General features: G+C 50.0%; 1 protein-coding gene across 1 annotated transcript in view; it reads left to right on the forward strand.

The window, feature by feature from the left end:
* The window catches only part of MYH9 (myosin heavy chain 9), a 74,568-nt gene extending 68,967 nt beyond the window's left edge, over nt 1–5,601 (forward strand). Inside the window, exons 35-41 of the mRNA XM_074580049.1 lie at nt 549–677; nt 1,022–1,110; nt 1,312–1,435; nt 2,485–2,693; nt 3,133–3,241; nt 3,587–3,759; nt 4,065–5,601. Of these exons, the coding sequence (XP_074436150.1) occupies nt 549–677; nt 1,022–1,110; nt 1,312–1,435; nt 2,485–2,693; nt 3,133–3,241; nt 3,587–3,759; nt 4,065–4,182 (951 nt within the window). The 3' untranslated portion in view covers nt 4,183–5,601. The remainder of the gene's footprint in view (nt 1–548; nt 678–1,021; nt 1,111–1,311; nt 1,436–2,484; nt 2,694–3,132; nt 3,242–3,586; nt 3,760–4,064) is intronic.
* The last annotated feature ends 14,478 nt before the right edge of the window (nt 5,602–20,079 follow it).

The raw sequence follows: 20,079 nt of genomic DNA on the forward strand, positions 1-20,079 counted from the left end.
CATTTCAAACATCCTTCTAACCCTGATCTGCCTGTTTAACTCCCTGGGAGACAAGCTGTAGGAAAGTCCACTCTAGTGCTCGCCTTGTGTCAGTGTTTTTGGAAAGGATTATGGAGCTGCAAAGCTTAGAGGGACTTAAATACCATTTAGGCCTTCTCCTGCCCCAAGACAGTTCTGTTATGCTTTTGTAATTCCTACAAGCATTTGTCTGATCTGTTCTTAGGAAAAACTCCAAATCCTCCCTAGACTGTCCATTCTATTGCTTCACTAGAAAGCTTGCTGTACCCTCCCTTTCCTCCCTCTGTATCTGATGAGATTATTTTTTTTTTTCTGCAATTTAAGCAGGTCTGTTTGCATCCGTTACTGCTTCTCCTTGTTAATTGTGAAACAGGAAAAGGACGATTCCTTTTGTTTATACAGCAACCTTTTTGGTAGCTGAAGATGAATCCCTGTTTCTGTTTTCTCTTCATGTTTCCTTAAGACAAACAAACGCAAGTTGTTAATGTGGATGCTCTGAAATTCATCTTTTTTTTGTTCTCCCTTTTCAGGCACAGATGAAGGATTACATGCGGGAACTGGAGGACACACGTACTTCCAGAGAAGAGATCTTGGCACAGGCCAAAGAAAATGAGAAGAAGCTGAAGAGCATGGAGGCAGAGATGATCCAATTACAGGAGGTAATGGAATATGCGTTCAAGTGAAGGGCTTGTTCGTTTTCTTTGGCCAAAAACTAAGTGTAGCAGTCTAACCTCGAGTGGTTATTTCCTTTCTTTTGTACTTTTTGCTCTGCTCAAATATGAGGTCCGCTTCAAAATGCAGAATTTGGACCTTTTTTGACAGCTGTGACAGGAGTGTAGAAAACAAAGGAAGCTGTGGGGTGGGTGGGGAACAGACCGTGTCTTATAATTAAGTCTGGATCTAGCTAGAGACCATACCACCCTTTACCAGTAACTACTTTTTTCTATGCTGCATTAATTGGTAGCTTCCCATTGGATCACTGACCGTCTCGTTTTCATTCCAGGAACTTGCAGCTGCTGAGCGTGCCAAGCGCCAGGCCCAGCAAGAAAGGGATGAGCTGGCTGATGAGATTGCCAACAACAGTGGTAAAGGGTGAGTAATGTTCCCTGTTTAAGGGTGGAGGATCTGGTTTGAGAAAATACTTTGCAAGCTGTTATTTTTATGTAGACTGCAGCACGCGCTGTATCCCCTCTGCTCTGGAAAGACTGAGCTTATCCTGTAAAATTAGAAACGGTGAATTTTCCCCAAGGCATTAGTGCCACCAACATGATTTCATGATTCTGTGTCCTATAGAGCACTGGCTATGGAGGAAAAGAGACGCCTGGAGGCACGGATAGCTCAGCTGGAGGAGGAGTTAGAAGAAGAACAGGGCAACACAGAGATAATCAATGACCGGCTCAAGAAGGCAAATCTTCAGGTACCTGTTCAGGCTGCATGTGCCAGCAGGGGTTCTCTAGTCTGTGTAAATTGTCAAACTGCACTCAAAGTAATGCCAGCTGCTGCTTCGTGTACAGTGCAGGCCCTCAGAAGTCCGTAGAAGCAAGCAAGATGAAACACATGAATACCACAATACAGAAAATAGGGTGGGCAGTCAGAGGTGATGTTAACTCACTGTTTTTGATCATTTAGATCATTGGGTAGCTGGAACAATCTCCCAAGTTTATTTAAAAAACACAAACAACAAAACAAACCCAAAAACTCCCAGTCCCTTTTTCCTATATAAAGGAATTATGAGAAAGATGAGCTGTAGCATGCTGCTCCAACTTGGCATGCTGAACAGTGCCACAGTGTGTTTGGAAAATGACTTTTCTGCCAGTTCTATGCTTCTTCAAATGGACTAACCATATGGAATTTGTTAGGCTGCTATAGAAACCGTGATCTTAATCTGCGTGTTCTCTGCCATATTTTATCTGCCCAACTTTGAGAGTCAAGCATGTTGTTTTCTTAGTGCTCCAAAACCAAGGAGCTAGGGCTGATCATTTCCCAAACGATTGTTCACTCTGGTGGATGAGCACATAATTCTCTACTTGGTTGACTGTTAGCCACAGCCCTGGTTTGGAAGTGGACCAAGTTCTTGCCCTTTCACCTTTGAATGTCGGTATTTTTAAGCTGCTTCTTTGTAGTGGAAGTAGACAGACAGTAAATAAATGATAAATTAGTAAAGCACACATATTGGATCCACTTGCCTCAGGCCTTCACCCCAGAAAGCATTGTATGCGATTGTCAAATTTAGCCCTAAGAGGAGGTTGATAAACCTGTTATTCAAGGAATTACTTTGAAAATCTGGGTAAACTAAGATATTCTGAGAAGTAGCCTGCCTACAAACAGCTCCCTCTGTATCGGAGTTATTCCAGGTATTCAGCTCACCCCGAGGGTCCTTTTTTCTTTGTGTGTCAGCATGTGTCTGAGAAATAAATCAGCCTTTTGGGCTGCAGCGCTCGATATGCTGAGTACTTCTCTCTGCAGATTGATCAGATGAATGCTGACCTGAATGCTGAGCGTAGCAACACACAGAAGAATGAGAACGCTCGCCAGCAGATGGAGCGCCAGAACAAGGAGCTGAAGCTCAAACTGCAGGAGATGGAGAGTGCAGTAAAGTCCAAGTACAAGGCTACCATCACAGCCTTGGAAGCAAAGATAGCGCAGCTGGAAGAGCAGTTGGACATGGAGACAAAGTATGTCCTAGTATAAACTCTGTCTGTTTTACAAACCTCCACCCACTCTGGCATTTTAAGTTCTTCTGAACAAATTCTGATTTTACGAGAGTGAGTGAAGGCTTCATCCTAGGTATACTGGGTAGTACAGATGTAAGATCTTGGTAAACCTTCCTTGTTTTTCACTATAGAAACTTCTAGCTTCTTCCAGACTTAATCACTCATAAAACTGCAGCTGTGGTACACTTGCTGTCCCTCTGTAGCTTCAGGAAAGGTCATATCTGTGTGACATCAGTGCCTTTTGGTCATTTTTGGGAAACATTGCCTCCCATCCCCCCTTTTTTTCTAAGTAGGATGACTTTTGCTATCTTCCTAGTTTCTAATTTGCTCAAGTCAGGTCATCTTGTTGGGAACAATGGGAGATAAGTTCTTGTCTGAGCATCACTGTATTTCTGTGTAGGGAGCGCCAGGCTGCCAGCAAGCAGGTGCGTCGTGCCGAGAAGAAGCTGAAAGATATCTTGCTGCAGGTGGATGATGAGAGGCGTAATGCTGAGCAATTCAAAGATCAGGTGTGTATGGTTACCTGCAGCATTGGTGAGTCTTCTGGTGGGAGGACTTCCCTTCTGTGACCAAGGCATCATCTCCATGTAAAAGGCCTCTGGCATTAACCTTCCTATGGATTTCTCTTCTTTTCCCTCACTGTCATAATTGCAAGATGACACAGATGAAAATGTAATGCTTTTAAGGAAAAGCTTGGAGCTGTCAAGTCCTAGGTGGCTTCCTTCAGAAAGGGAAGAGGGGCTTTGGAAATTCTGCTTTTTGCTGCTCTACCTACTGTGCTGTAACTGGGGAAACATTGAGCTCTTCTCTTTTTTTTTTTTCTTTTTTTTTTTCCTCTCCCCGTACACGCTCAGGCGGACAAGGCAAACTTGCGCTTGAAGCAGCTGAAACGCCAGCTTGAGGAAGCAGAAGAGGAGGCCCAGCGAGCTAACGCATCCCGTAGGAAGCTCCAGCGTGAGCTGGAGGATGCCACTGAAACAGCCGATGCAATGAATAGAGAAGTCAGCTCCCTGAAGAGCAAACTCAGGTAAGGCAGAGCATTTTGTGCAATACCTTGGCAGCCAGTCCAGTGTAGTCTTGCTGTAACTGCTCCCAGTGGCAGCTGCCCGCAGCAAACAGCATGGCCAGGTACTTCCTTACCTGTTTTGGGGCTTTGAGCAACCCTGGTCTAGTGGGAGGGAGGTGTCCCTGCCCATGGCTGGGGAGTTGGAACTAGATGATCTTTAAGGTCCCTTCCAACCCAAACCATTCTATGATTATTTCCAAAGCCTGTCCTGTCTGGTGAGTTCACTGAAACCTTGTCTTACTGATGTACTGTCCATCCCACCCTAGGCGCGGGGACCTGCCATTTGTTGTGACACGTCGAATTGTCAGGAAGGGTACAGGAGAGTGCTCCGATGAGGAAGTGGACGGCAAGGCAGATGCTGGTGACGCCAAAGCTACTGAATAAGTCCTCCCATTTGACCCAGGTTACACATGATGGAGTGACCCATCCACCCTCCCCTCTTCCATTGGACTTTCAGCAAACCCTCTCCTCCTAAATTGGCTGGGGGTCTGCAGAGCAAGCCCAGCTCTGTGTATCTGGAGCCATTGGGCATCTGTGTTCCCAGTTTCCTCCTCTTTCCAGTTTCCTAATCCTCTGTATTTAATGCCAAAGAGTTGGGGCTCTGAAATCTGACCAGCAGTTTGGCCACTACAAAGGCCTGTAGAAGAACTGTCTGTGCCATGTCTGCTGGTGAATCCTTACACAGTTTGGAGGGAGTGGGGTTAGGGAAAGATTATTTTTGCTGTAAATCTCCTTTGTCTTCGATTCTAGCTGCAGGGAAGCTCCTTTCTGTATTCTTTCCCCTCCCTCTTTGTTTGCTTTTGGCAATCATGTTCAGTGACCTCAGACTTCTGCCTCTTTTAATCTGCCCACCCACGTGGTTTGGGAGCAGTTTCAGGAAAAACGGTGTGCTTTGGCCATGGCAACTTGCCCTTTCTTCTTTCATATGTTTCCAGGGAGGGGTGAAGAGGGAAGCTCCTCTTGGGACCAGTTACCTGGAGGACTTGCCAAAGTTGTCCTTTTTTTTTTTTTCTTTATTTTTTTTTTCCCCTCTTCTAATTTTTACTGTCTGGACAGATCTCTGAAGTGCAATGATGTCCTGTTAGTGTCTCTGCCTCTGAGCGGTTTCATCTAAAGTAGCGTGGACCAGTAGTTAATGACGGGCTGGGGAAGCAGAACAATGTCCTTGTGCTTGTCTGAGAATCTCTGGGGGACCAAATATATTTAATGGCAATAGACAGAATCTAGGGGAACTTAATAGGGTAGTGGGCAGAGGGTGGGGATAAGGGGAGGGAAAGCCTTCTTTTATTGACATGTCCAAGCCTCTTGCACCTGCTCTATAACCAGGGGTTGGGATTAGTTATTGTGCACCATTGACTAAGAGTATATTAAAAAACCTTTAATCTGCACAGATATATGTAAGGCCTTTGTATCTCTCGTAATAAGTAATTAAGAAAAAAATAAAGGTCTTTATCACTGCCTTTCTATTGGGACCATGGTTATATATAGATAGTCTTTACTTTTCTACACCGTACACTGGTTGCTGGATTTACCTGTATTCTTAACCATATTGTATATGCTGCATTTAGACCTACTTATGAGCAAAGTAAAAATAATTAAATATGAAGCGCCATACTGTATGCCTGAAGCGCTCTAAATGCAGGAGCCTTATGTCCCAATTGCTGTCACAAAAAAAAGATTAATTTTTTTTTTATATAATAAAAGTGCCTTAGCATGTGCCTCAGCTGTGTGTCACCACTACAGTCAGTAATGGTTTACTGGTGCTCCACTGATGTTACCAATAAAGATTATCCATGTGCTGCAGTCTGTGTGCGCGTGTTGCCGTTCCCTCCTTCCCTCGGTGCACCAAAGATCAGACGCGTCGCCTCCAAAGGTAGCGCCTGTGGTGTCAGAGCATCGGCCTGTCCTGTCAGCAGCGCTGCAGACATCCCCTGGCGCCGAGTGAGCGACTCTCCGTAGCCGAAATCAGGTGTTATGGCACCCTCAGTGTGCCACTGGGGCAGCTGGCAGTGGCCAACACGGGGGATTTTGGAGGAAGAGAATGCACCTCGTTTGTGCATTTTCAGAGAGTTACCTATTCAAAACAGGAGGCTGTGACTTTCATCTGAGCTAGTTCCGTTCTTGGCCTGTGGATGGTATTTCTGAGTCTGTAACTAACAACCGTGCAAACAAACTCTCTTCTTCATTTTTATTTCCAATCTCGGGAGTCACTGGAAAGTGAGGTTAGTGGAGGAGGTGACAGATGTCTAGAAGTCTCTTTTATCAATGGATTGTCAAAATTGCCTTTCACTAATCTTCCAGCTTGTCCCCAGAAAAATCTACTTTTTGTTACATTTTTGCTAGAAATAGAAAAACCTGTGGCTGTATTCATCGTATGGTCCGCGGCCCTTTGAACTGCGCCAGGTGTGTTCACGTGTTCTGGTGCTACAGCCAGGGCATAAAAAGCTAGAGCGTGACGCCAGCACCTGGTAATTGTAACCTCGTCCTTTTCATCCTGTGTTGGCAGAGTTTTAAAACTTGATGTGAAAGTCTGAGTTAGAAATTGTGGCTGGGGCTGGGTCAGAGCCTGGGTGGAAGTGCCGGGGAAGGAAGCGCCAGTGTTCACCACGAGGGCTACGGCGCGGCCGGCAAGTGCTGCTGCCAAGGCTGGTGCTGGTAAACAAGGAGCAGGGAGGGTGCAGCTTACAGTAAACTCCTTCTCAGGGGAGCACGTGTGTCTGCTCAAAGGGTGGGATTTCTGTCTAAGCAAATGGTGAGAGGGGAAAAAGTCTTCTCATTAAGAAACATAAGTGTAGGCAGAAGTTTAAAAAAAGAAAAAAGGGGGGGCGGAGGATGTGCAGAAGGAGGAGGGATGAAGATTCACCACGTGCTGCCGTGTGTGTGTAGTCACATCAAGGGGTCAGTGTGAGCATGAACAACTTTTGACGTTACATTACACAGGCTGCAGCTTTTTGAAAGCCTGAATAGGGATTGATGTGTGAAGGGATGGAGGTGCGTTCGTGGCACGTGGAATACAGGCGCTGCTCTGCTGGTGTCTTGTGGATGCACTTAAAAACAGGACTGGAGTTACTCTCATCTGGGAGTTTATTCGTTCAGATACTTCGATCTTTTTCCAAAGTGTTTTGCAGAAAACATGTAGGGTATCTTTGTGAACAGCGTGCCCTTTAAATTACATTAACATTGCTTTCCCCATCATAGGATCATCTTGAAATAACACCAGCTGGCCAGGCACTGCTGTGATACAGAGCGGAACTGCCCTAACACCTGTGCTGACGGCATGATGACCCTTTTCAGCTCAGGCTGCTTTTTGTGCCCTTTGCATTGCGGTGTGTGAGCCGGCGTACTGCTGGGATGCTGCTCAAGATGGAAAGAGACTTGTGTCTTTTTTTCCACTGGCACAGTACTTTCCTTCAACTTTCCTTTTCTCTTGGTCCAGCCCCGTGGAAGGGCCAAAATTAGTATCCCACAACATTTTCCACTTTGCAGAGTGCAACCTTGAGCTAGTGAGTTCTCCTGCCTCCAGGTTAGTTGCTCTTCTGTGGATCTCTAGAGCTGCTAAATGCCTCACACAGGTTTTCCTGCAATTTTGGGGATGGTCCAAGCAGGTGAGCGGTTACAAATGCTGTAATAAGCGAGAGTGGAAAAGAGATTGAACTGGGACCTGATCTGCAGGCCCTGTGTTCCAGTTGTTCCTGGAAGTCCGTGCTAGAGCTCTGTTTGTTGCCTGCATGATGCAACCTCAGGGCTGATCCCAGTAGGCATTGGAAGGGTCTGAATGAGAGGGGCACGGGGACGTAGTGTCAGACGATGCAAGGCATGATGGTAAAGTTGATTTCAAACACTCCTGTCCCTGCACTGGACCATTGTGCTGGCACCAAGACTCTGTAAACTAGATCATTAAAGATAATAAACCTGGCTAAAAAAAAATAAAAAATAATTGATGCAGGTTACAGTGTGGACCCCGCAGGCTGTTGTAAGAGCAGAACCGAGGGGCAGAGCAATCGGCCCTGTCACAGCCCCGGGGAGACGGAGGTAAATCACTATCAGTGAGAGCAGCTGAGCGCTCGGCTTGCTCCTGCTCCAGCTTCCCCCCGGGCAGAGTGAAGGCAGTGGCCATTAGAGCCAGCTCCAGCTGGGTTCCTGGGCTGCAGCAGCAGTGACCTGCCAAATTTAGGATTTAACCCTCTTCCATTTCCTCCCCAAACTGTCTCAAGTACCACTTTAATGTAAATGGAGAATTGCTTTGTCAAAGCCCAGGGTGCAGATGAAATGGCTGCGGGGCTGGGATGCCTCAGTGACAGGCACGGGAGGGAGGGAGAGAGGGGGGAGCTATGGTGGAAAACTGCATCCTTCCCTGCTGGGAGGGAGACGTGGGCGAGGGACGCTTCAGAGCAGCAGTTTGAGTGATCTGGAACTAAAACGCAGGCTGCTGCGGCCCAACTAGAGATCAGCAACAGGCCCCGGGGGCATCCATCCAGGGGTGCACAGCCTGGCTCCTGGCACTCAGCAGGGAGGGAGCTCTGGAGATGGTGTGGGTCCCCCCAGCCTGGCTGGGTACAGGGCTGGGCTCCCTGTCCTGGGACCTGCCCAGCCTGGTCTGGAGATGCCTTGTCCCAACCCTGCTGGCAAGATCCCAGCTGTGTTGCTTTCCCTGAAGAGCCCGGATCCCAGCTTTGCCGGGGGCATGTCCTTTCACGCTCTGTCTCCAAGCACAGCCAGAGACAGTAGTCCCAGTTCCAGGATAGATAGCTAATACTAGTAGATAAGTGTTTGCTGTCTCTCTGGACCTATTTCTTTCCTTCCTCTGATGCCAACAGTGGGAGCAAAAGCAGAAGGAAAAGGAGGAAAAACAAAAAAAAAAACCAAACAAAAACTCCTCCAGTCCTAAATTGGTGACTCTCACGTCCTTGCTACCGTTTTGAGCCAGCGTGGCCGAGCAAAGCAGCCGTGCAGCAAGAGGGAAAGAAAAACGTGAAACATCTTGAGCGATGATGGTCTGGCAGGTGAGAGGAGAGGCGCTGGAGTCCCTTCTCAAGTCAGCTCCCTGCGGGGGGGCAGCCTCCCTCTCCGAGAGTGGGGAGGGCTGGCCTACGGCGCTTTCAATTCGGGTAAAATGCGCAGAGAAAAGGCACTTAAGCGTCAGCTTGGTAAAAGTACCCTCACTCTTTGGACAGGGCCGTCGCTTGGTTGCGTGTATGAGGGGCACTTAAGGCAGGCTGCCCTCCCCGCTCACCCACGGCGCTGAGGACATGCGCAGGCAACAGAAGTCCGTGGGACGCGACGCTGCCAGGGTGCGCGTGTGCCCCGCGGGAGAGGTCTGCCCTGGGGGTTTCGCTATTGCTCAGCTCCCCGGCCCTAGGGAGGAACAAGGGAGGAAATGGGGAAATGATGGTGCTGCTGGAGCAGCTGGCCTCGCCATGCTGCCTTACTCATAACGCCGTTGTGTGCGCTGCTAATTAATCTGGAATTATGCTGTGAATGGCTTCATTCACTACAGCCTTAATTGTCTTTGGATGGAAATTGTGTGGAATCTCATGGAAGAGGGTGTTACGTTAGGGTGTGTTGCTTGGGATCACTTTCTTAGGCTCCCTTTTAGTAGAGGAGCCATCACTCAAATCCCTGACCTCGTGTAAGACCGGGGGGCTTTGTGGCCAGAAAAAGTCTCAGTGGGGACAAGTTATGAGTGGAGGGGGTGGGCTGTGGTCAGCTGAGAGATTTGCCGAGAAGCAGCGAGATGCTGAAGCGCATCGCCAAGAGCTGGGCTGACCAGCCGGCCCCATAAGGCAGCCTACGCCAGCTTTGTGGGTGAAGTGATGACTTGGAGGGGAAAAAAACCACCTCACCAACCCTTGGAGCTGTAATCAAAGAAATTTTGCTTCTTGCTTTTCATTCCCACTGTATCCAGGGAAACATCTCTGTGTGTTGCCTTATAAAGAAACAGCATCACACCAGAGCCGAGCCCACCTTTCACTTTTCCTCCCCCAAACTCCTGACGCTGAGCTCTCCTGCTGCGGCAGCGAGGGAAGCATCCTTTCCCCTAGCCCAGGCTCTTCCCTTCCACACCCCGTTTCCCAATCCTGGGCTGTCCCCGGGGGGCTTGAGAGGACCCTGGCAAAACCTCCCAGCCCTGCAGGCTGCTGGGTGGGTGCAGCCCCCCCAGGCTGCCCCATGGCCAGTGGGCGTGTGCCAAAACCTTGTTGTTTCATTTCCTTCTCAGCACTTCCCCTCTGAGGGCTGAGAGGGGCACAGGGGCTGCGTGCACTGTGCCTGGGCTGCCAAATTCATCCTGGGTCGGAGCTGGCTCTTACAGACCCTGTTTCTGCCTCCCAAAGCCTCCCCTGCAGCCGGTGCGGGTGCGAGGAGCTTCACCTCTGGAGGAGAGACCCAGTCCCAGGCAAGGCTCTCGGCTTGCAATAAGAAATGCTAACGATGTCGTTAGAAACTGCAGCGGGCTTTGAAGCAGAGGTATCAGCAGAGCCAAAAAAGGTTTTAACGAGGTAACACGCGGCCCAATTTGCTGTGCAGGCTTTTGATCCCTTCTGCTGTCGATGTAATTGCGTGCCGCACCGCTCATAGCTCGCCGGCTCGTTGTTTTCAGAAGCATGAGGCACCCAGCTGTCTCGCCCTGATGTGTGCTTGTGGGTAAGGCGCGCATAAGGCTCTTGATCAGCTTTTGCTTGAAGCCTGGCTCACCATTTCCCTCTCACCTGGGAAGTTTCTGGGAGACAACTTCAAAGACACGGCTTCTGCTCCAGAGAGGATCCGCAGCTAAGAAACCGCAGTGGGACCCCACGTGAGGAAAGGTGCCGGGTTTGTGCTCTCCATGTTTACTCAGGCCCTTGCTGTGAAGCTGAAGGGAGTTTATCGTCATGACACCCCGTCCCCTTTGCTAAGGGCAGTGCTCAGCTCTCTGCTGCAGCTGGGGAGTTTGGGTCCGAGGAGAGACGGCCAGCGCAGCCAGCAGCCCTGGTGTTCCACTGGAGGGTAACACACAGCATCTCCGTGGCGCAGGAGGAAATCTACACCAAGAGGAAAACCTCCCCTACCCCAGAGGTCGTTCGCCTGCACCCCTTCCCCAGGCAGAAGCTGAGAAAAACAGAGGTGTTTGAATAGAAAAGCCGGCGGAGTGGCTGGGGACAAGTGCCTGAATGTGCAGGGCTGACTGGTGCAGGACACGTGTCCCCGCTGCCACCGACAGAAGCGTCGGGACAGGTATGGGACCAGCACGGATGTTCCAGCAGCCAAGGATGCGGTGCCACGTGGAGCGTGGCCTGTGGGGCTGGTCCTCCCCTCGCAGGGCGTAGCGCGTCCCCAGCGTAGCTTTGCGGGGACACTGACAAGCAAAGCCTGCCACCGTGTCCCCAAGAAGGGACCCGACTTGTTTACTTTGGGCAGCAGATGAATGAGGGTTAGGGACAAAATCAGAGCGAGAGGGACCAGATCACAGCTTCTCTGTGGCTCCTCTCTCATTATCTGGGTGCAGAGAGGCATGTGATGGAGAGAGGAGGTGGTCACCCACCGCATGGACATGGGAGGAGCTGCATCCAGGATTATTGTGCAGGACGGTCTGGAAATAGCCTCTCTCCAAAGCCAGATTCCAAGGTCTTGGTGGACAGAGTGACCGTTCCCTGTTCTGCTGTCCATGCCCTGACAGAGGAGTCCCCCAAAATCTTCCCTCAGCATCCCCCCGGCACCTCTGCAAGCCGTGCTCCGGGGTGCCTGCTCTCTATAGGGCCGCAGTACCTCCGGCTCGCCCAGCAGGAGAGGCTGCCTCACCACACCGCCGTGGACTATTAAAAGCAGCAAGATGATTAAAAACTGTCACAGGACATTCATACCAAACAAAAAGCATGAGCTGGAATCCTTCGTTTCCTAGCAAAGTTAATCTGTATTTGCAGGCAAGGGAGATGCCCTGGAGTCGGGAGGCGGCTGGGCGATGCTGGCAGGACGCTCCCCAGCCCCACTTCTCCATCGGCAAGCGGTGTGTGGGCAGGGTGACTCCAGTTTCCCCCCTCGAACAAAGCCTTTCCTGACCGCTGGGGCGGAGGAAGGAAACACCCCGCAGCGGGAAGAGCTGTGGCTGGAAAGGCCGGTGTTCTCTTCCCAGCCGCAGCAGAGCCACGGCTGCGCTGCAGGAGGGGGAGAGGTGCCTGGGTGGGAGCTCATGGGGCACCTCTCGCCCGCAGCCGGGGCTGTGGGGTTGAGCCCAGTGCTGGTGTCTCCGGGGTAGGCGTATTTCAGAGGCAGAAAACCTTCCTGCCCTGCTCTTGCAGGGTCAGGTGTAGGCACTGCAAAGGGTGCGACACGACTTCGGCCACGCTTCCCGGTATTCCCTGCAGTAGGCGAAACACGGTACTGGGGTCTGCTAGACGGACGGGTGCCTGCCCAGCACCAAGAGCCCCCCAGGCCGTGCTTGCTGTTGCACCCTGATCGTGCGCTTTCTCTGGGCTCAGGTTGGGCTTTGAACCACCCCGTTCCCACCCACCAAGGCAAAGAGGGCTCCCTGTGAATTGTAGCGGGCTGGTAGGACTTTCGCTCACCCCGGGGCCAACCAGAAGAGCCCACGGCTCCCTTCTGCACTCGGTTTCCTCCAGCAAAGATTAGAGGCTCCCTGACATCCCTCCAGCTGGTCCCAGCCACCCTCCTGCCTGCCCAACGGGGCCCCTGCCATTACTAAAAACGAGGCACTTTTAAGCTCTTGTTTAGGCTGAGGGTAAAGCCTTGGTTGCAACCACTCAAGTTCCTTTGTTGGGACGATCACGGCCACCCCCTTCCCAGGTCTACCAGCCCTGCGTCACCTCGCACACAGCTGAAACTGGGGACCCATCTGTACACGGAGCAGGGCGAACCCACCACGTTTAAGTCGCCAGGTGAGAGGGAACCAAGCAGCAGCGATGGGTGGCACGGACAAGAAAATTTTGCTTTGACATAATTTGTTCCCTTTACTTGCTTATCTTTCAGGTGCTGCCTTTTCTTCTCCCTAGTTGTGACCAGCACAGCCCTTCTCGCCAACCCGGGCAGCTACTGAGCCAGGTCAACAACTGCTCTCATGTGGTTTTGATACTACTGCTCTCTGGTTTTGCTGAGCAGTGAATAAATAAAATATTTGCTGTCTTTTCTCTATTTATTTTTTCTTTTTTATTCTTTTTTTTCTCCTCTCCTCTCCTCAAGTGCTTTGATGCCTGTCATAGCACAACATTTCACAGAAAATAAGAAGTGCTGATGGCAATTCCTGCTCTGCAATTTGAAATCCTGTCCTCTTAAAAAGAAAACCAAAAAAACCCCACACTGATGGGAGAAAGACCAGTGGTGAAAACATGAAACCTGGCTTTAGCGAATGCTCACACCCGTATCTGCAGCTGGGCATAGGCTTCTGTAGAAGCTGTCGGGTAAAATTTGGGGATGTGTAGATCTGGTAGGGTCCTAGTGCTAAACTACAGCCTCAGAGGATGACGTGGGAATTGTGGATGGAGAATATCGGCTGTGACTGATGGTCTGGGATGCGTTTAAAAATTAAGTAGCTCAGAAAACTAATGAAGAATGGTTTCAGCTGAGAAATTTCTCATGGGTTGAAAAACTGGAGGAAGGGGATGAATTATCAGCGCTACAGCAGGTGAAAAGGGGTCGCCTTATTTATTTCCGAAGCACAGCAAGAGGCGATGTGTACTTACCTGTGTTGATTATGAGCCCCGCTGAGCTTGATTATAATCTGCTCTCCCGGGCAGGCATGCTGCGCTCGGCGGCACGGAGGAACCGCAGAAGGAATTTGTCTGCGCCGGGATGAAATGTGGTTACTGGCTGCCACGCTGCAGCAGGGGCTTGTTTCTGAGGGGAAAAAAAGGGACACGGGGACAGTTTCTTGCAGCTGGTAATTTTTTTTTTTTTTTTGGCCTGTTTCTGACTGGCGTGGTGCCGTGACACCTTGCTGGCGTCTCGTCACAGGGCAGAGCTGAGAGCATGAGGCGATCTTCTTCAAAACCAAGCAACGGCGTGGTAATAGCTTTATGTTAAAAGCAGAGAGTTGCTCTAAACTAATTCTAAAGCAGACGCTCCGTAGAAGTAGAGGAGCTGGGAACTGCTTTGACAGTGGTTTTAGCTGGAGCTCGAGCAATTTATGAAAGGAATTACCTGGCGTGATGGCGGTGCTAGAAGGGTCTGGGCTCAGTGACACAGGGTGGCCTTTCCCCTCTCAGAACAGACATCTTCTACCTAAAGATTAAATCTGAGCATTTACGAAGGACAGATGGAGCAGTTGCTCCTTCTCTTTTTGACAACACGCTGCCTCAGGCCACGCAAGAAGGCTTGGAAGAAGCAGGCCTGGAAAAGCTTGCTTCTGCTGGCAGAACCCTGAGGTTCCTCCAAGACCTCAGCACCCGTCTCAGTTTATGTTTCAGGAGCCGTCGTATCGTGACACGGTGTTTTTCCAGTGGTGACAGTTAGAAAACCAGGGGGATTCACGAGCAGCCTGATCTCTGCCACTGGGGACAAGGTGAGCCACGGGCAGCACGAGCAGGGATTTTGGGCACACTGCAGAGACCTCGGCGGGTGCTGGGGAAGAAGGCGGCTGGAGCAGAGGCAGGGCAGTGAGCCCCAGCTTATGGGCTTATGCTCCTGGTAGCTCTGGAGCCTTTGACGAGTTTTTGGTAGCGGACGGGTGAGTTTGTGGCTGTTCAGGATACAAATGTCTGGGTTCTCATTTCTCCTCATCTCCCTTCTCCTGTTACTGGCTCCCAAGGGAAAGTTCCTGCTGCAGGAAAGGGTAAGAAAAGAAAAACCACAAAAGCAGGGAGCTGAGGGACACAGGGGGTGAAGCAGTCCCCAAGGGGCTGTCCTGCTGGAGCAGATGCAGGGATGTTGGCAAGGGGGCTGCAGCAAGGGCGGACATCACCCACGCATCCAGGCTTGCGTTCCCATGGCTCCAGGCCAGCCGGGAGCTGCAGAGGAGGGCGCAAGCTGAAAGTGTGCCTCCAAATCCCCAGTGGCCTTCTAACAGCAGGAGCCCTTGGGACCCAGCATCCAGCACCGTGCGGGGTGGTGGGGGTCCAGAGCATCCCCCTCCAGGCGGGGTGGGCAGCCGGAGGAGACGGAGTCCCTGGGAGAGGCACCGGCGAGGGGCGAGCAGCCCCTGCAAGGAGCAGAAAAGAGAGGTGCTGAGGCTTTCTTAAAGCCTTATGTGTTTGCGTGTGCACGTGGGTGTCTGTGTGTGTGCGTACATGTACATATAAGCTTACATACGGGTGCGCACAGACGCATGCGTGTAGCTTTGCATTAAGGAGAACGTGGGTGTTTTCCAGGGTAAAGTCCATTACGCAGCTATTGTAATTAACCTCTAAATACATACTGCAAACTGAGGAAACTTGGTGGTAAGGTCAAACACAAAGTGTATTTGGTGAGCGTGTTAAGGTAAGCAATGTACAGCTGAAGCACCCAAAGGGGCTGATGGCTGGAGAATGGGAATGAAGGGGAGAAAAAAAAATACCGTGTCTTTAAAAATAAGTGTAAGCGAATCTGGGAGCGAAAACTAAATTGACTCCTCCAGAATGACATGGTTATAACCTGGTACCGCAATTACATTTATTTAGGTGCCCTACCTGTGCATTCCCACTGCTGAAGAACACACTCGGATTGCTTCCAGCATTCCCCTCTGCCCTAAATTGCCTGAATTTATAGCACGTACTTGGGAGACTCCGGCAATTTCCCCGTTCCATATTTAACCCGTGTTACCCAAAGCACCTCAACTCCGTTCCGAGCACAACTCATGTGAAGGTAAGTGGTATTAGTAAAGTCTGAGGCGAGCCTCTGGAGGGAGCGGGGCCAGCAGGGCAATCGTAATCCTGAGTCACACAGCCCGTTTCTGGGTCGGCCGGCCCCTGCGGCGTAGGGCTGGTGTCCGCGGCCAGCGCCAGTGTCACTCAGGCAGGGATTCCACCAAGGTTTTATCACCTGCTTCACAGGCAGGGCTGTGGAGATCCCCTTCTGAACTTCGCATGGGCTGGTACCGTTTTATTTTGGTTTGAATTTGCAGCCCTGCCCGCCTTCCAAGGGGCTGTTCAGCAGGCAGGGACAGGAGAAGGGGCTGGAAAACATGACTAAATATGGCTGTGTTTCTGATTGCTACAGACTGTGGGATTAGCGGTCCCTTCTTGCCAGCAGCCACAGCTGAAGTTCCCAATGTTCAAGGAGCACCAAGAAGAGCTGCAGTCCAGCCCTCCCCCCTCTTTTTTTTTTCCTTTTTTTTTTTTTTTTTTTTGTTTTCCACGGAGAAATCTGCAACCTATTGTCTGGGCTAGCAAATTTGGCACCCTCCAGCCGCCTATAAAATTGCATTAGGCGTTTATATTTCCTGTAGTGAATTATGGGTTGTCTGGATTTTGGATGATTCCGGGCCTTGGTGGGTTTTTTTGGTTTGTTTTTTTTTTTTTTTCAGTAGGGGCTACAAATTGCATTTGAAATAATTTCATCTTCTTGGAGATAAGAGAGGACTGGCAATTGGCAGAGCAGACGGATGTGTTCTGAGACAGATGTGGGCAGCTTCCCCTGCCTCCAACTTACACCCACGGCACAGCCCTGATTCAGGGTACTCGCCTTGTCCAGAAGCGTGTCAGTAACCACATCGATCACAATGATCTTTCTCATGCTTAAAGTTAAGCAAGTGCTTAAATGTCACGCTGAATCACAAGAAAACGATTTCTTCGCACTCTCACAGTCAGTCCTCTTGACCCAGCTGGCTCTGTGTTCATGCACGCGTTGCGTTTTGATGCAAACTCTTAGTATTTCTGCAGATGTGGCACGTACGGAGGATTTTCTTTACAAACTGGGGTTTGCCTAACTTTGAAAATATCCTCTTGACTCGCACGCAGAGAATTTATTGTGCTTTATCGACGTTTTCTAATTTGGATCTGAAGCCAGAGAGGCAGTAACTATTTCTGGAGTGGAGAAATCACGTAAAACCAGAAGTGTGTTTTCAAATCTTATTTGAAACATGTGCTGTATCAGCAACAACTAGCATCGTGACAGGGTAAAATCAGATTGCAAGTGCTTATTGATACGATGCTATCATAAATTCACATAGCTCTTTTCTGTGCAAAGGAAAACCGATAATCTTTTGTAGAAAACATACAATCGAAGGGGCACGATTTTGGGATCACTTTTATATGAATAAGTAGTGTGCGTCTGTCCCGCTGAGACGAATGCTGGACTACTGAATAGCCAGCAGGTGGAGTCATCCATAATGTATGTGTTATGATCTGGAAAGTTGAATAAGTACGACTGGACACGTGGAAATTTCAGTTGAAAGCTGAGACCAAGGAAAATATGAGGAATGGAACTGGAAAACTCGGCGAGCGCAGAGGAGACAAAGAGCTAAAACTTTAGCAGCAGAAGAGGAGGGGCCTGCAAAATGTTTGGAATAGCGAAAAGCTGGAGCAATCCTGGAAACACTCCTGTGGCTTGGATCCCGAGGCGTAATTCATGCTGTTGTAATTTGCGCAGACGGCTGCCATCTCAAGGGAAGGCTGGAACAGCTGGGAAACATCAGGGTGTGGGCCTGCTTCAACCGCACACCCTTTCTTTATCCCTCCATCAGTCACAGAAGTGAAAGGTGATACAGGGCCTGCTGGAGAAAATATCTGCAAGCTGTTCTCTGCCCTGGGAGATGGCTCCTCTTGCTACTTGAGTCGTGTTAAGGACCAGCTTAGTTTGGCATTTTGTGTATAACAACGCACTTTCAAATGATTTTCAATAAAATGATTAGGGAGAAAGAATCAGCCTTGACGCCAGAGATCAGCCAGGTAGTAAACTGAGTTGTAACTGAGGGGCTCTAATAAACAGGGTACTTCACTGAAAACAGAGTTGCGTGATAACGCCGGTTCTGTTCGCATGATGTGCCCCACCACCGCGGCGGGTGTTTTGCTTTGTCCTTCCCTCCAGCTGCCTGTTACACCGAGAAATGAACGCTGCCTCCGGCAGGGCATGTGCCCTTCTCGAGCTGCGCAGCCTCCAGCCTATTTGGAAACGAGTAGTTGCAAATAATGATTTGTACCACCTGTTTGTCTGTGTGCCCACGTAGGCTGAATAATAACGTCATGGCCACTCGGCTGCTACAGGCTTGTGTCTGAGAGAGGAGAGGGCGGCACAGACCTGACGTACTTCGGAGATACAGTCAGGGATGTCTTTATGCAGGGGCTGTGGCTCCAGGGAGGCTACCGGAGGACTGCATCAACAGCCATCGCTGCTGACCCATTGACATAGACTCCAGCCTCCAACAACCTCTGGTTCACTCATGACAGGCAGCCGAGGGGAATAAATGCCAGGTATTTCCCTCCTTCCTGATCTCTGGCACCCAGAGGGTGGGGGAGAGCCAATGCATTTGGTTTGTCTTTTTTTTCTGGTCTGCATCCCCATGCGCTCGCTGTGGTACCGCAGTGGCTCACGCTACTTGTCTTGAGCAGGTCTGCCCCGCTGTCTCAACAGGAAAGCAAAAGACCTTTAGTTTCCCAGACACGCTCTTCACACAGTTTCCTATTATTACAAGTTTTGGGGGTATGGTGGGAGGCCCCTTCATATTAGAAGTGATGAAGGACCTACTTTATTCCCCATCCTCCCAGGCGTAAGCAGTGCAGGCAGACGGCATTTTTATGCTAACTGCATATATGCAGATAACTGCATCTGCACTGCAGGTGTCGTACTGCTTTAGCAGCATTGGTATACCTGAAACGGAACAACTTTTGTACACGATGATGCCCCACAGAACCACAGACCAAGCAGCAATTAGCAACGATAAATGTGCTGCAGCAATGTTTGAAGCCGGCAGGAAAATAAGTCAGGAAAATAAGTCAGGAAAATTTTGCTCTGAGTTCTCTGGTTGATTTCCAGACATTGACATTGCTGCCCTGCCGGAGCACCGAGGTGCTCGCTGGTGCATGCTGAAGCCAGGTGTCCTCTTTGCGAGAGGTGGCACTGGGAAAAGAGGTGGCACTGGGTGCATTGTGGCTGTTGCCCCACTGACTGACAGCTGCCAGCACCCTTGCGTCAGTGTGACATATTGATATTGGCCTCCTGCCACTGCATGGGGACTGGCATCCTTCCGGCAGACGGTTTAAGTCAGGTGACAAGGTCCTTGGATTTTGTTGACTTAGGTTATGTATTTTTGGCTGCATGCTAATTGGTGACAAGAAAAGGCAGCTTCTCTTAATAAAATTTTGTAGCAAAGAGCTGGCCCTAGATAAGCAAGGAGAAACATTTACCCACGCCTGTTGCTATGGAAAGCTCCATCACCGCTTCCTGCGAAACCAGGACCAAAGTGCAGGCTGAAACTTTACCTTGGCAGCACTTTGTTACCTGTGGGAGTTAGTGCTGTCAGGAGGAAGTGCATTTGGCTCCAGGAGCTTGGCTGGCAGGATAGAAACAGCAGAAAGGAGCAGGGTTGGGCAAGCCGCTAAACTTCCCCCGACCCGCTTAGCAGAGAGAGCGAATCCACTGGGAAGGAGAGGGGTGAAGCTGTGGGAGGCTGCGAGGGCAAGAGGGAGCCAGTCAGCAGGATGAGACATAACGTGTAGATGATGGAAGCAGCAAGAAACCGCCCTCAGTTGTGGTGGTGGAGAGGAGAGATTTGCTTTGAACTGTCTCCTAGTGATTTCTATGCCTTGGGGTCAAAGACTGAGTTTGTGCCTCACTTCATGCCTGTGCCTTAGAGCCTGCATGAGTCATTGCCTCTGCTCCATCCCAGCACGTCGTGGGACTCCTCTCTTTGTACTTCCATAGACCTTTCGCACCCAGCATCCCCATGCCACCTGATCTCCAGCCCAGAGGGAGCACCAGCACATGATCCTTCAAGGAACCCCTTCACAGGGTGTCTTTCTGGGGGAGAAGCACCCCAAAACTTTACTCTAAAAGGATATGAATCTGTTCAAAAGGATATATTCTTCATACCAGCTTCTGAGAGCTCTCTGGAAGCATAACATGTCTTACAGTTGCCTCTCATTGATCTGCCAAATACAAAGCACTGGTGAGAACTCTACAGACTTATCTGTAAAATCATGGCATGGTCTTTGGCAAGAGGGCTGTGCAGCAGTGTTAGGGTTAACAGAGGAGTCAGCTGTCTGTTTAGTATGTCTCAGATGTCACATACAAATACCTAAAAGGCAGCTGGGTTGTGTGAAAGGAAATCAACGGATTAAGGTTGTAGTCCCAGCTCAAAAGCTTTTTTTTGTGACTTCAGGAATGCCTCATATCCCATCTGCTAAATGGAGATAATACCTACCCCACAAGCATATTGTGAAG

Source organism: Larus michahellis, chromosome 1, assembly GCF_964199755.1.
Source record: "Larus michahellis chromosome 1, bLarMic1.1, whole genome shotgun sequence".
In the NCBI taxonomy this organism is placed as follows: domain Eukaryota; kingdom Metazoa; phylum Chordata; class Aves; order Charadriiformes; family Laridae; genus Larus; species Larus michahellis.